Source organism: Microtus pennsylvanicus, chromosome 8 (assembly GCF_037038515.1).
Source record: "Microtus pennsylvanicus isolate mMicPen1 chromosome 8, mMicPen1.hap1, whole genome shotgun sequence".
Lineage (NCBI taxonomy): Eukaryota > Metazoa > Chordata > Mammalia > Rodentia > Cricetidae > Microtus > Microtus pennsylvanicus.
In genome coordinates, this window is record NC_134586.1 from 104,268,338 (window position 1) to 104,282,470 (window position 14,133).

The 14,133-nt window shown below is 39.1% G+C and overlaps 1 protein-coding gene across 1 annotated transcript in view; it reads right to left on the reverse strand.

The window, feature by feature from the left end:
- Positions 1-14,133, reverse strand: part of LOC142855380 (uncharacterized) — a 53,206-nt gene that overhangs the window by 10,531 nt on the left and 28,542 nt on the right. The window contains exons 5-6 of the mRNA XM_075981883.1: positions 5,662-5,884; positions 5,390-5,607 (exon numbers count right to left, since the gene is read on the reverse strand). Coding sequence (XP_075837998.1) covers positions 5,390-5,607; positions 5,662-5,884 — 441 coding nt within the window. The remainder of the gene's footprint in view (positions 1-5,389; positions 5,608-5,661; positions 5,885-14,133) is intronic.

Below are 14,133 nucleotides of genomic sequence, written 5' to 3' on the forward strand. Positions count from 1 at the left end.
TGGAACTAGAAAAAAATCATCCTGAGTGAGATAACCCAAACTCAGAAAGACAAACACTCATAAATGGATATTAGATGTAAATCAAAGGATAACCAAACTACAATATACAGCTCCAGAGAAGCTAGGTAACAAGGACCCTAAAGAGGGACACATGAATCACTCTGGGAATGGGAAATAGATGAGATCTCCTGGGAAAACTAGGGGTGTGGTGGGTGGCATTAGAGGGAGGAGATTAGGGATGAGAATATAAGGAAATGGATGGTCAAGTTGGGGAAGAGATGGAGTGGAAGAACAATGAAAGAGATATCTTGATAGAGGGAGCTATTATTGGGTTAGGAAGAAACCGGTGCTAGGCAAATTCCCAGGAATCCATAAGGTCAACCCCAGCTAAGACTCCTAGCAATAGTGGAGAGAGGGTGCCTGAACTGGCCTTCCCCTGTAATCAGATTGGTAACTACCATAACTGTTATCATAGAACCTTCATCCAGTATCTGATGGAAACAGATGCAGAGATCCACAACCAAGCACTGGACCGAGATCCAAGAGTCCCTTTGAAGAGAGGGGGGAATATATGAGCAAGGAGGGACAAGGCCGCTATGTGGCAATCTACAGAGGCAGTTACCAAGTTTGTGGAAACTCACAATGTCTGGACTATATGGGTCCTAACTACGCCCTCTCCATGCAGGCGACAGTTGTATAGCTTGGTCCATTTGAGGCACCCCTGGCAATGGGATCAGGATCTATCCTGGTGTATGAGCTGGCTTTGGGGGACCCATAGCCTATGGTGGGATGTCTTGCACAACCTTGATGCAGGGAGGAGGGGCTTGGTCCTGCCTCAACTTAATGTGACAGACTTTGCTGATTCCCAGTGGAAGGCCTTACCCTTTCAGAGGAGTGGATGGGGGAAGTGGGGCTGTCATGTAAAAGAAAGAAAAAATAATAAGGTAGTTTACAGCAAGCCCAAGGCCAACTTCAACTTAAATAGCATGGAACTCAAAGGAATTCCACTAAAATCAGAAACAAGATGAAGTTGTCCACTATCTCCTGACCTATTCAATATAGTACTTGAAGGCTCAGCTAGAGCAATAAGTACAGGCGTCCAAGCGGATACACATAGGAGAAGAAGAAATCCAAGTATCTATTTGCAGAAAGTATGATAGTATATATAAGTAACTCTAAAAGTTCCACCAGGGAACTCCTACAGCTGATAAACACTTTCAGTAAAGTAGTTGGATACAAAATCAACTCACAAAAATCAGTAGCCCTCCTATATACAAATGAAAAATTGACTAAGAAAGAAATCAAGGAAACAACACCCTTCATAAAAGCCTCAAATAATATAAAGTATCTCCAGGTAACTCTAACCAAATAAGTGAAAGACTTATATGATAAAAAAAAAACTGTAATTGAAGAAGATTATAGACATTGGAATGGTCTCCCATGCTCATGGATCAGTAGAATTCAAGATGGTCATCATACTAAAAGAAATCTACAGATTCAATGGAATCCCCATCACAAGTTCAACACAATTATTTACAGACCTTCAAAGGACAATTCTCAACTTCATATGGAAACACAAAAAATCCCAGGGTAGCTAAAATAATCCTGAACAATTAAAAAAAAAACTGCAGGAGGTATCACTACTCCCAATTTCAAGTTGTACTACAAAGCTGCAGTAAAAAAAAACAACAAGATAATACGACAGACTTGCTGATCAATAAAATTACATTGATAGCCTCATAATAAACCCACACTAATGGACATGTTATGGTTTTTTGTTTGTTTATTTGGTTTTGGGTTTTTTTATATATAAATAAGCCAGAAATACACATTGGAAAAAAAGATAGCATCTTCAACAAATAATGCTGTTCAAGATGGAAGGCTACATGCAGAAGAATCCAAATATACTCTTAGTTATCACACTGCAGAAAATTCAATTCCCAATGAATCAAAGATCTCAACTTAAAATCAGATACACTGGGGGCTTGAGAGATGGCTCAGAGGTTAAGAGCACTGACTGCTCTTCCTGAGGTCCTGAGTTCAATTTCCAGCAACCACATGGTGGCTCACAGCTATCTATAATGAGGTCTGGTGCCCTCTTCTGGCATGCAAGCATACATGGAAGGAATGTTGTATACATAATAAATAAATCTTTTTTAAAAAAACAATCAGATACACTGAACCTGATAGAAGAAAAAGTGAGAAATAACTTTGAAGTCATTGACATAGGAAAAAAAAACTTTCTGGACACCATTAGCACAGGCACAATTAATATATGGAATTTCATGAAACCGAGAAGCTTTTAATACCATCATTCCGACAAATCTCTATTGTTGGGTATCAGAAAAGATTTTTACCAACTCCACATCTGATAACCAAAATACATAAAGTACTCAAAAAACTAGATATCAAGAAAACAACCCAACTAAAAACGGGGTACAGGTCAAAACAGAGAAAACCCAAAAAGTGGAGAAACATTTAAAGAAATGTTCAACATCTATAGCCATTGCATAACTGTAAATCAAAACTAATTTGATATTCTATCTTACTCTTCTCAAAAAGACTAAAATCAATAGAAGTGACAGCTCATGTTGGAGAAAATGTGGAGTAAAGGGAACACTCACCCATTGCTGGTGGGAGGGCAAACTTGTACAGTCACTATGGAAACAGTGTGGCAGTTCCTCTTGTGGGCATATACTCAATGGATGCTGTACACAAGTACAAAGGTTACTTGCTCAACCATGTTTATTGCTGCTCCATTCATAACAGTCAGAAATTCTCAACAACTTAAACATCCATCAACAAAAGAATGGATAAAATGAATTGTGGTACTTTGACAAAATGGAGTATTATTCAATGGTTAAGAAAAAAAAGAAACAATGAAATTCACAGGCAAATGGATGGAACTAGAAAAACAAAAACTATTCTGAGTGAGTTACCCCAGACCTAGAAAGAGATATCTGATCAGTACCTTGCTTAGCCATCACTGGAATAGTTTCCTCCTGCAGCACGTGGGAACAAATAGACCCACAGCCACATATTACTCAAGAGAATGCAACCTTGGAACACTCAGCCCTAAATGGAATGTTTGCATAAAATCCCTCCCCCAGAATTGAGAGAACTCCTTTGAAGAGGAGGCAGAAAGAGTATAGAACCCAGTGGGAATAAAGAATCCCAAGGAAACAAGAGCCTCTAAAATCAACCCAATCATATGAGCTCAGAGACTGAAGCAGCAGTCTCTGAACAGGGCCAGAACAGGTCTGCACTAGGTCATCTGTGCATATATTATGGCTTCAGTTCAGTTCCCTCCACCCCAAGATAGGGTTTATTTCGTTGCCTTAATTGTCTTAGAACTAGCTCTGTAGACCACGCTGGTCTCAAACACACAGAAATCCATCCGCCTCAGCTTCTGGAGTATTGGGATTAAAGGCATGCACCAAAACCACCCAGTGTTTTCTTAAAATGCTACTCCTGAGTGTGAATGAGTGGGACTATGATTCTTGTGCTTTCTCTTGGGCTCTTTTTCTTCTGTTTTGTCCAATTCAGATGCATTCATTTTTGTTTTATCTTACCTTATTGTTATCCCTTAGACACCTGTTTGTTTTCTAATGAGAGACAAAAAGGGAGCAGATGCAGATGGAAGGGAGAGGGGGGAGGATCTGGAAGAGGGTAGAGGGAGAGGAAACCATAATCAGGATATATTGTGCCTGGGGGGGGGATCTATTGTTAATGCAATTGGGGAAAAAGACAGTAGCAAAAGGTATGTTTTTAGCTACAAACGTTTATGTGCAAAATAGGGGCTGAAAAAAAAGCTATGTGAAGATTATTATATGGAAGAGTCAGTCTGCAAAGGACGATCAGAAGCCCTTTGTTACTGGGACTTTCACTCAGGAACAGAGCACACACAAGGAAAGCACCTGGTATACACATTAGGGAGAGCTTGTCATTCTGCAGATATTTTACAGAGTGTCATGGACTGCACTGCCTAAGCCTTGGAACTCCCTCTTCGGCTCACCAGTTAACTCTCACTTTTGGGGATGGCTTTCCTTTCTCAGTAAGCTGTCTAGATTCTGTTTCTAATCATGTGTTTCCAGTGCAGTCCTCCGCTCTAGGAAACAAGATCCTGGAATTGGGTCTCTTCTGAACTCGGAATCAAATCTCAGCATTTAACAAGTATGCTTTCCTTGACACCCTGGGCTTCCTCAATGTTTCTCTGATCTCCACGTCAAATTAAAAGGCAAGATTTTTTTTTTTTGTCCTTTTTACTAGGTCACGACAAATGCCTTAGTAATGGAAGCTTGCCTGACCTGTTGGGTTTTCTTTTCCCCTCAAACTCTATTAAATTGTCCTCTGGTTTCCTTCTAAGTCCATCTTTATTTTTTAAATTAAAGAGACCAAAGAGCCAAAAAGAAGTAACCTCAGTTTCCAGGGAGACACATTGAGAATCCAGAGACATGTGAAATAAAGAATTCAACTTAATGATGCAAATACAAGGTCCTAGGAAAAGAACAAGTCAGATCCAAAACCAAAGACAGCAAGACATGGAAACGATACGGTGAGAAATTAATGAAAGAGAAACTCAGGGACAATACAGTCAAACTCTACGTCACAGGTGGCTCTTGTAAGAAAAAAAAAAGTAAGACAGGCAAGCTACAAAAATAAGTCATATATTAGAGAAGGTTACAAGACAGTCCAGTGGAATGCAGAGGACCAACTGATAATATCTGAACACAACTAAAACAGAGAAAGAAAAGAAAAAGCATTATATGTGAAACTAAGTGGTTAAACTCTGAGTAAATACAACATGCTAAAATTAAATCAAGAGGATATAAACAAGTTAAGCACATTAATAATGAACAATGAGGCTGGAAAATACATAGCAAAACCTCCCAACTCACAATTCCTTCTGCTTATTCAAAACTAGCGAAAAGAAACGACATTTTTTTCTTGTACATTCAAGTTATTTGCCTCCATTTCATGCTTTTTTTTTTCCTCCACAGTCAGTAATGCTGGAAACATTTTCCAAAAATTTTACTTTTGCTTAGACAATTAACAATTTCTCCAAATTGACGGGTGAAAACAAACAATTGTGAAACAAACTGAAATTTTCCTCTTCCTTGAAAGCATGGGCATTTTCTCCCACTCTCAACCAGAGGGACCAAACAAATCCTTTTGCATTAACAAACAGCAAAAAACAGGATGCGGGACAGGGTTAAAGTTTAGAGAGGTAAAAGGTTTGCCTAGAATGAGGAAGACCTGAGGTTCAATGCCCAATACTTTTAAAAGGGTAACAGCGCTGTCACTAAAGTTCCTTCCCAGCAGTCTGAATTCCAGAGAGCATCAGCACCAACTCGCCAGTGATGCAGTGTTTGGAAAGGCGGGGTCTCACCCGGGAGCACTGGGGACTGGAAGACGCAGCTTCAGTAGGGCAGGCAGGGCAGGGGAGGGCCGGACCGAGGGACCTCATCGCAGGCTCCCCGCTACCCGCTGCATACTCATTAAAATGCACCTGGGTTTGAGGGCGGTGGTGACACACTCCCACCTCGGACTCTGCAGCACGGCGCAAGGGGAACGTCAGGGCGGCAGCGCTACTTATTGACAAAGCCTCTGCAGTGTCACAAAACCGTCAAGCACGACTCCAGGAGTCCAGGGTAAACTCACCATTTCCTGCTTTGGGGCGTGAGCAGGTGTCCTTTCTAAAGGGCCTGCAGAGTAGCAGAAGGCGCCACCGCCCAAGACAATCCACCACTGGCCTCCCTGCAGCTACACAGGACTCAAACAGGGCGGCAATGGCGACACCCTCTGACTGTCCGTGCTCTTCATTGGACAGATCGTGCAAGAGAGTAACAGCGTCTGTGATTCGTGAATGATAGCGACCCGCCTCCTTAAATCGGACAGCACATCGGGTTTTTTTTCTGTTCAAAAGGAGCTCAACTGACCAACCAACCTAACTCTGACTTCTTTCCCCTGGAGTAAACCCGGAGTATACATTCTATTTAAAGAGCCTGTGTTCCGAGAATTTTTACACATGCACTTGCTTGCTCGTGTACTCAGAAAATTCCTTTTGCCTTTTACACACACACACACACACACACACACACACACACACACTACTTTGTTCTGAATATTCAGGGCTCAATGTTACAAGGACAAAGACAATGACACCCTACAGGCAGCTTTAGAGATAGAGGCTTGCCCAACCTTTTAGGTGGATTCTGGAGATACAAACGCAGGACCTCATGAAGGATGAACAGACTTTTTTTTTTTTTATCAGCCCAGCTCTTCTTTAAGCTTGCAGTATTTGTTTTCAGCATGATGCTTCTGCAGTGTTTGGGTTTTAACACACAGGGAATGCTGAATTCAAGATTTACCTTCAAGTGAAGAATTTCTGTGGTGGCCAAGATTAGAGAATCTTGGGTTGAATCAAGATGTGAGAGTTAGCCAATAAGAAGCTAGAACTAATGGGCCAGGCAGTGTTTAAATGAATACAGTTTTCATGTAATTATTTCAGATGTAAGCTAGCCGGGAGCCGGGAGCAGGATGGGATGAAACAGAGGACCCGCTCCTCCTTACTACACTTAGAAATTTAGAACACTGGCATTGACTCCACACATCCGCATGATGGTTCACAACCATTTTAGCCAGGATTTCCATCACCTTAATATCATGGGCACCAGATACTCACACATATATACATGTGGGGAAAATGTTCACACACATATAACAAAATAATCTAAGTACATTTGAAGCCAGTATGGTTACATGCACCTGCACTTAACGGCTTAAGAAACTGAGTCAGGGAGACTGAGTGGACCCCAAGTTTGAAACCAACCTGAACAACATGTTGAAACTATGTCTCAATAAAATAACAGAAAGTACATTTGATAAATTTCTATATGTCCTTTTATAACTAATGCCTTCACTTATAATAATTGTGGACTACTGCCTGTCCAGTTTACTTCTTAAAACCAATATAACAAAATTATTTATGTATGAAAGGAGTGTTAGTTGCATGGCTCAATGTGTAAAATTGCCACCAATACTGACAGGTTGAATCTAATCACCTATACTTATGTGGTGAAAAGAAAGAACTGACTTCTAATTGTCTTCCAACATCTATATGTGTACTATAGCACATGAATGTATGCTTATACACACACACACTCAATAAACAAATTTTTTTAATTATAGATACTTAATGTTGGAAATATGTTGGGGAAAATAGTCAACATTATTTACCAAAATGAAATTCAAGCCAAAGCTATATTGAGATACCATTTTATCCTTGTTACAATGGCTATTATTTTAAAATGTAATAATAAGAAATGCTAACTAAGATATAGGGGAAAAGAGCAATTATATGTAGTTAGTGAAAATGTAAAGTAATATAGGCATTTTGCAAATAAAGTAGGGCAGTTGCTCAATAAAAAAATATTCAAAATTAAACCATCCTTCAAATCAGAAATTGAAGACGTAAGTCATAAACAATGTCACACCAGTTTGGAATTATGATTAATAGGGTGGTATTTATTTAAAGGGGAAAAAACTTACAGATCACTGTCAGCCCTCTGCACAACCAGGAAGGAAGTCTAGTCGCCAGCGGAGCAGGAAGTGAAGAGAGAGAGGAGAGGGAAGTGGCCGCTTTTTTAAAGGGAGAGAGACCACACCCCAATGGGCTGGTATCTCAGCGGTGATAGGCTGGAGGAGTGGGAGAACCTCCCGTAACAAGAAATAGTCCTCTTTGTTATGTAAGGGAGAGAATTTAAACATACATAAGAAATGTATGCATTCGTGTTTATTGTAACACTGTTCAAAAATACCTAAGGTGAGGAATCATTCTTGATCTCATCAACATATAAGCAAATAAAGAGAATATGGTGCATTACTATACTATATGTATATAGAGAGATATAGACATGTATGTATGCATGCATGCATACATACAATTATATATATGTAATACAATTGTACTGACTATTATTTGCAAAGAAGAATGGCAAATTCTTTTAAAAATAGATGATACTATGATGTCTCTAAGTGAAATCATCCACACAAAGGCAACTATCATGTTCTTTTATTCATATGTGGAAAATACAATACAGGAACAAAACAACAACAAAATTCCACGACATTGTTAGAGAGACTGTTAGAGAACATGGGATGTCTCGTGGAGTAAGAAAAGATGACTGAAAAAAACAGTAGCTGCAAGGGTAGATGATGATAGCACAATATATCATAATGAAACCCATTAATATGTACAATAAATATTGTTAATTTTACTAAATATATTTTGAATGTTTTCTTGTTAGTTTCTTATTTTTGTTCTGTCTGGCCTAGAAGTTGCTAGGGAGATTAAACTGACCTCAAATTTGTTAGAATTCTCCTGCTTCAAACCCTCAGGGTTGGAATTATAAGCACGTGCCACAATGTGTGGGTAATTTTATTAAATGTTTTAAAGTAGAACTGAAATCCAAACAAAAAAATCTCAGTAGTCTAAGCTTTAAAATCACAAGGCAAGGAAACAAGAACAAGATAATTCTAAGTCATAATAATAATAATTATAAAAGATACCAACAAAAATACATACAGTGTCATCAGAAGAAAATATCAAAAAATCAAGTCCTTTTTGCTTGAAAAGATACTAAATTGGTGATTTTTAGATGCCAAACTAACAAAAAGGAAAGAAAGAATGTAAACTCCAAATTTTTGTTTAATAAAATAAAAAAGAAGGAAGGAGAGAAAGAAAGAAGAAAGATAGTAACCCTATTCAACCCACAGAGATTTTAAAAATGATTAGAGAATGTTCTAGTTGCAAAAATTGCATAATTATGAATGTAACTTTTAAGCACAGACATAGGGAATATAAATAAAGGAATATGTATTAAAGATATCAAAATTAAACAATGAAGAAAGTATTTAGGTAAATATTTCTTGCAAGTATAGATTTTTAAATGTTCACTAATAATAACAAATGATGTATACGATACATAAACAATGCGAAGTTCATCTAATCACTCTATTTCCTGTTTGCTCGTAAGCAGATATGACTCAAAGGTCTTAAAAAAACTTTGCTTATATCATAGTTTATAACAAATGGTACAAATAACAAAATTCAAAATGTAAGAGGCACAGGTTTAGGTATAAGGAAAGGGAACCATGGCTTCTCAATGAGCTGTCCAGAACACACAAACTCCTAGCATGTGTATGTATTCAGCAAACCAAAATTTTTTTCTTTTTTTTATTTTTTTTCTTGTTTATTTATTTATTAAAGATTTCTGTCTCTTCTCCGCCACCGCCTCCCATTTCCCTCCCCGTTCCCCAGTCAAGTTCCCCTCCCTTGTCAGCCCATAGAGCTATCAGGGTTCCCTGCCCTGTGGGAAGTTCAAGGACCACCCACCTCCATTCAGGTCTAGTAGGGTGAGCATCCAAACTGCCTAGGCTCCCACAAAGCCAGTACATGCAGTAGGATCAAAAATCCATTGCCATTGTTCTTGAGTTCTTAGGAGTCCTCATTGTCCGCTATGTTCAGCGAGTTAGGTTTTATCCCAGATTTTTTCAGACCCAGGCCAGCTGGCCTTGGTGAGTTCCTGATAGAACATCCCCATTGTCTCAGTGTGTGGGTGCACCCCTCGCGGTCCTGAGTTCCATGCTCAGTACTCTCTCTCTTTCTGCTCCTGATTTGGACCTTGAGATTTCTGTCCGGTGCTCCAAAGTGGGTCTCTGTCTCTGTCTCCTTTCATCGCCTGCTGAAGGTTAATATTCAGGAGGATGCCTATATGTTTTTCTTTGGGTTCTCCTTATTTAGCTTCTCTAGGATCACTAATTATAGACTCAATGTCCTTTGTTTATGGCTAGAAACCAAATATGAGTGAGTACATTCCATGTTCCTCTTTTTGGGTCTGGCTTACCTCACTCAGGATAGTGTTTTCTATTTCCATCCATTTGTATGCAAAATTCAAGAAGTCCTTCCTTGTTTTGTACTGCTGAGTAGTACTCTAATATGTATACATTCCATGCTTTCTTCATCCATTCTTCCATTGAAGGGCATCTAGGTTGTTTCCAGGTTCTGGCTATTACAAACAATGCTGCTATGAACATAGTAGAGCATATACTTTTGTTGTATGATAAGGCCTCTCTTGGGTATATTCCCAAGAGTGGTATTGCTGGGTCCAGGGGTAGGTTGATCCCGAATTTCCTGAGAAACCGAAACACTGATTTCCAAAGTGGTTGCACAAGTTTGCATTCCCACCAGCAATGGATGAGTGTACCCTTTTCTCCACAACCTCTCCAGCAAAGGCTATCATTGGTGTTTTTTATTTTAGCCATTCTGACAGGTGTAAGATGGTATCTTAAAGTTGTCTTGATTTGCATTTCCCTGATCGCTAAGGAAGTTGAGCATGACCTTAGGTGTCTTTTGGCCATTTGAACTTCTTCTGTTGAGAATTCTCTGTTCTCAGCTCAGTGCCCCATTTTATAATTGGGTTGATTAGATTTTTACGGTCTAGTTTCTTGAGTTCTTTATATATTTTGGAGATCAGACCTTTGTCAGTTGCGGGGTTGGTGAAGATCTTCTCCCAGTCGGTGGGTTGCCTTTTTGTCTTAGTGACAGTGTCCTTTGCTTTACAGAAGCTTCTCAGTTTTAGTAGGTCCCATTTATTCAATGTTTCCCTAATGTCTGTGCTGCTGGGGTTATACGTAGGAAGGGGTCTCCTGTGCCCACGTGTTGTAGAGTACTTCCCACTTTCTCTTCTATCAGGTTCAGTGTGTTCGGACTGATATTGAGGTCTTTAATCCATTTGGACTTGAGTTTTGTGCATGGCGATAGATCTGGATCTATTTTCATTCTTCTACAGGTTGACATCCAGTTTTGCCAGCACAATTTGTTGAAGATGCTCTCTTTTTTCCATTGTATACTTTTAGCTCCTTTATCAAAAATGAGGTGTTCATATGTTTGTGGGTTAATGTCAGGGTCTTCTATTTGATTCCATTGGTTGAGTTCTCTGTTTTTATGCCAATACCAAGCTGTTTTCAATAGTGTAGCTCTGTAATAGAGTTTGAAGTCAGGGATGGTAATGCCTCCAGATGATCCTTTATTGTATAAGATTGTTTTGGCTATCCTGGGTTTTTTGTTTTTCCATATAAAGTTGATTATTGTTTTCTCCAGATCTGTGAAGAATTTTGATGGGAGTTCGATGGGGATTGCATTGAATCTATAGATTGCTTTTGGTAGAATTGCCATTTTTACTATGTTGATCCTCCCAATCCAAGAGCAGGGGAGATCCTTCCATTTTCTGGTGTCCGCTTAATTTCTTTCTTCAAAGACTTAATTTCTACACTCCATCAATAGTCATGTTCATGTATGCTTCTGTTGTGTTCCCATGATTAAAGAGGCTCTTGATGATTAGATTAGCTCAGTCTCCAACCCTTACAGTGGCGCAGGATATGTTTTCATATTGTAATTGCAAATAAAAAACATCTTAAAACTTTACAGCTTTGGATTGGGTAGGATGCTTCTTCCACTAAAGGTAATTGCCATCAAACCATCCAAACTGGAATTTACATGGTAAGAAGAATGAACTGACGAATGGAACACATACGTGCACGTGTGCACATGTGCTTTCTCTCTCTGTCTCTCTCTGTCTCTCTCTGTCTCTCTCTCTCTCTCTCTCTCTCTCTCACACACACACACACACACACATGCACACACAAAGAGAGAAAGACACAGAGAGAAAATATCAAAAGCAAAATCTTTGCAATTATGGAGGCTAGATGATGGTGTCAGATTCCCTGGAGCTGGAGTTACAGTTGCTTTTGAGCTATTGGAACTAGTGAGGTTGCTCAGTGGTAAAGAGCTTGCCACAGAAGCATGAGGCTGCTCTTTTGTCTTGATGAGAGTATTTTTTGCCTTACATCCCTGTTCTGTTTCAGGTAGTCCCCTTTATTGTCGATCTCAGTGTCTGCTACTGGTGTTATAGTTAGAAAGTGGTCTCCTGTGCCAATGCATTCCACGCTACTTCCCACTTTTCCTTCTATCAATTTCACTGTAATTGGATTTGTGTTGAGGTCTTTGATCCACTTGGATTTCAGTCTTCTGCAGGGTGATAGATATGGGTCTATTTCAATTCTACATGTCACCATCCATTTATGACAACACCGTTTGTTGAAGATGCTTTCTTTTTTCCATTGTACAGTTTTGCCTTCTTTGTCATAAATCAGGTGGTCATAAGTGTGTGAGTTTATGTCAGGGTCTTCAAAGCGAGTCCATTGACCCATGTGTCTGTTTTTTATGCCAACACCAAATTGTTTTTATTACTATAATTCTATAATAGAGATTGAACTCAGCGATGGTGATACCTCCAGAAGTTCCTTCACTATACAGGATTGTTTTAGCTATCTTGTTTTTTTTTAAAAAAAATATGAATTTCAGGGCTGGAGAGATGGCTCAGCAGTTAAGAGCATTGCTTGCTCTTCCAAAGGTCCTGAGTTCAATTCCCAGCAACCACATGGTGGCTCACACCCATCTATAGTGAGGTCTGGCACCCTCTTCTGGTCTGCAGGCATACACACAGACAGAACATTGTATACATAATAAATAAATATTTAAAAAATATGAATTTCAGGATCGTTCATTCAAGGCCTGTGAAGAATTGTGTTGGGGATTTTGATGGGGATTGCATTGAATCTGTAGATTGCTTTTGGTACGATTGCCATTTTTACTGTGTTAATCCTACCAATGAATAAACATGAGAGAACTTTCTATTTTCTGGTTTCTTCTTCAAAGACTTAAAATTCTTTCACTTTTTTGTTTAGTGTTACCCCAAGATAGCTTATATTATTTGTGGCTGTTGTGAAGGGAGATGTTTCTCCGAATTCTTTCTCTAGTTCTTTAGTGTTTGTGTATAAGAGAGCTACTGATATTTTTTAGTTAATCTTGCATTCTACCCCGTGACTGAAGGTGTTTATCAGCCGTAGGAGTTTTCTGTTAGAATTTTTGGGGTCACTTATATATAATATATCATCTGCAAATAGTAAAAGTTTTACTTCTTCCCTTCCGAATTATGCCCCCTTGATCTTTTGTTGCCTTATTGCTCTAGCTAGAACCTCAAGTACTATATTGAATAGGTATGGAGAAAATGGACAGCCTTATCTTGCCCCTGATTTTAATGGAGTAGCTTTGGTTTTGTCTGCATTTAATTTGATATTGGCTGTTGGTTTGCTGCATACTGCCTTTATTATGTTTAGATATGTTTTTTTTTAATTTCTCCAAGATCTTTATCATGAAGGAGTGCTGAATTTTATCAAAGGCTTTTTCAACATCTAATGAAATGATCATGTTGTCTTTTTCTTTCAATTTGTTTTTATGGTGGATTTTATTTACCTATTTTTGTATGTTGAACCATCCCCGTATCTCTGGAATAAAGCCTATTTGATCATGTGGATGATTTTTTGATATATTCTTGCATTTTATTTGCCAGTGTTTTGTTTAATATTTTTGCATCAGTGTTCATGAGAGACATTGGTCTGTAATTCTCTTTCTTTGTTGCATCTTTGATTTGAGTATCAGTCTAACTCTAGCCTCATAAAACAAATTTGGCAATATTGCTTCTGATGGAGGAAGGTCATTGGCTAATAAAGGAACTGCCTTGGCCCATTTTATTGGTTAGGACATAGGTAGGTGGAGTAAACAGAACAGAAAGCCGGGAGGAAGAGGAAGTGAGCTCAGACATGACAGCTCTCCTCTCAGGAGCAGACGCCTCAGCAGAGACGCCATGCCCAGCTCCCAGGCAGATGCACGCGATGAAGCAAGCCACCAGGTCAGACATGCTGAATCTTTCCCGGTAAGACCAGTGCTCACAGATTATTAGAGATGGGTCGATTGGGATATCAGAATTAGCCAGTAAGGGCTAGAGCTAAAGGGCCAAGCAGTGATTAAATGAATACAGTTTGTGTGTTGTTATTTCAGAGCATAAGCTAGCCGAGCAGGCGACCGGGGTGCTGGGGATGCAGCCCCACTCATATTACTACAGCTTCTATTTCTATTGTGTGGAACAATTTGAGAGTTATTGGAATTAGCTCTTTTTTGAAATTCTGATAGAATTCTATGCTAACAAAATCTGACCCTGGGCTTTTATT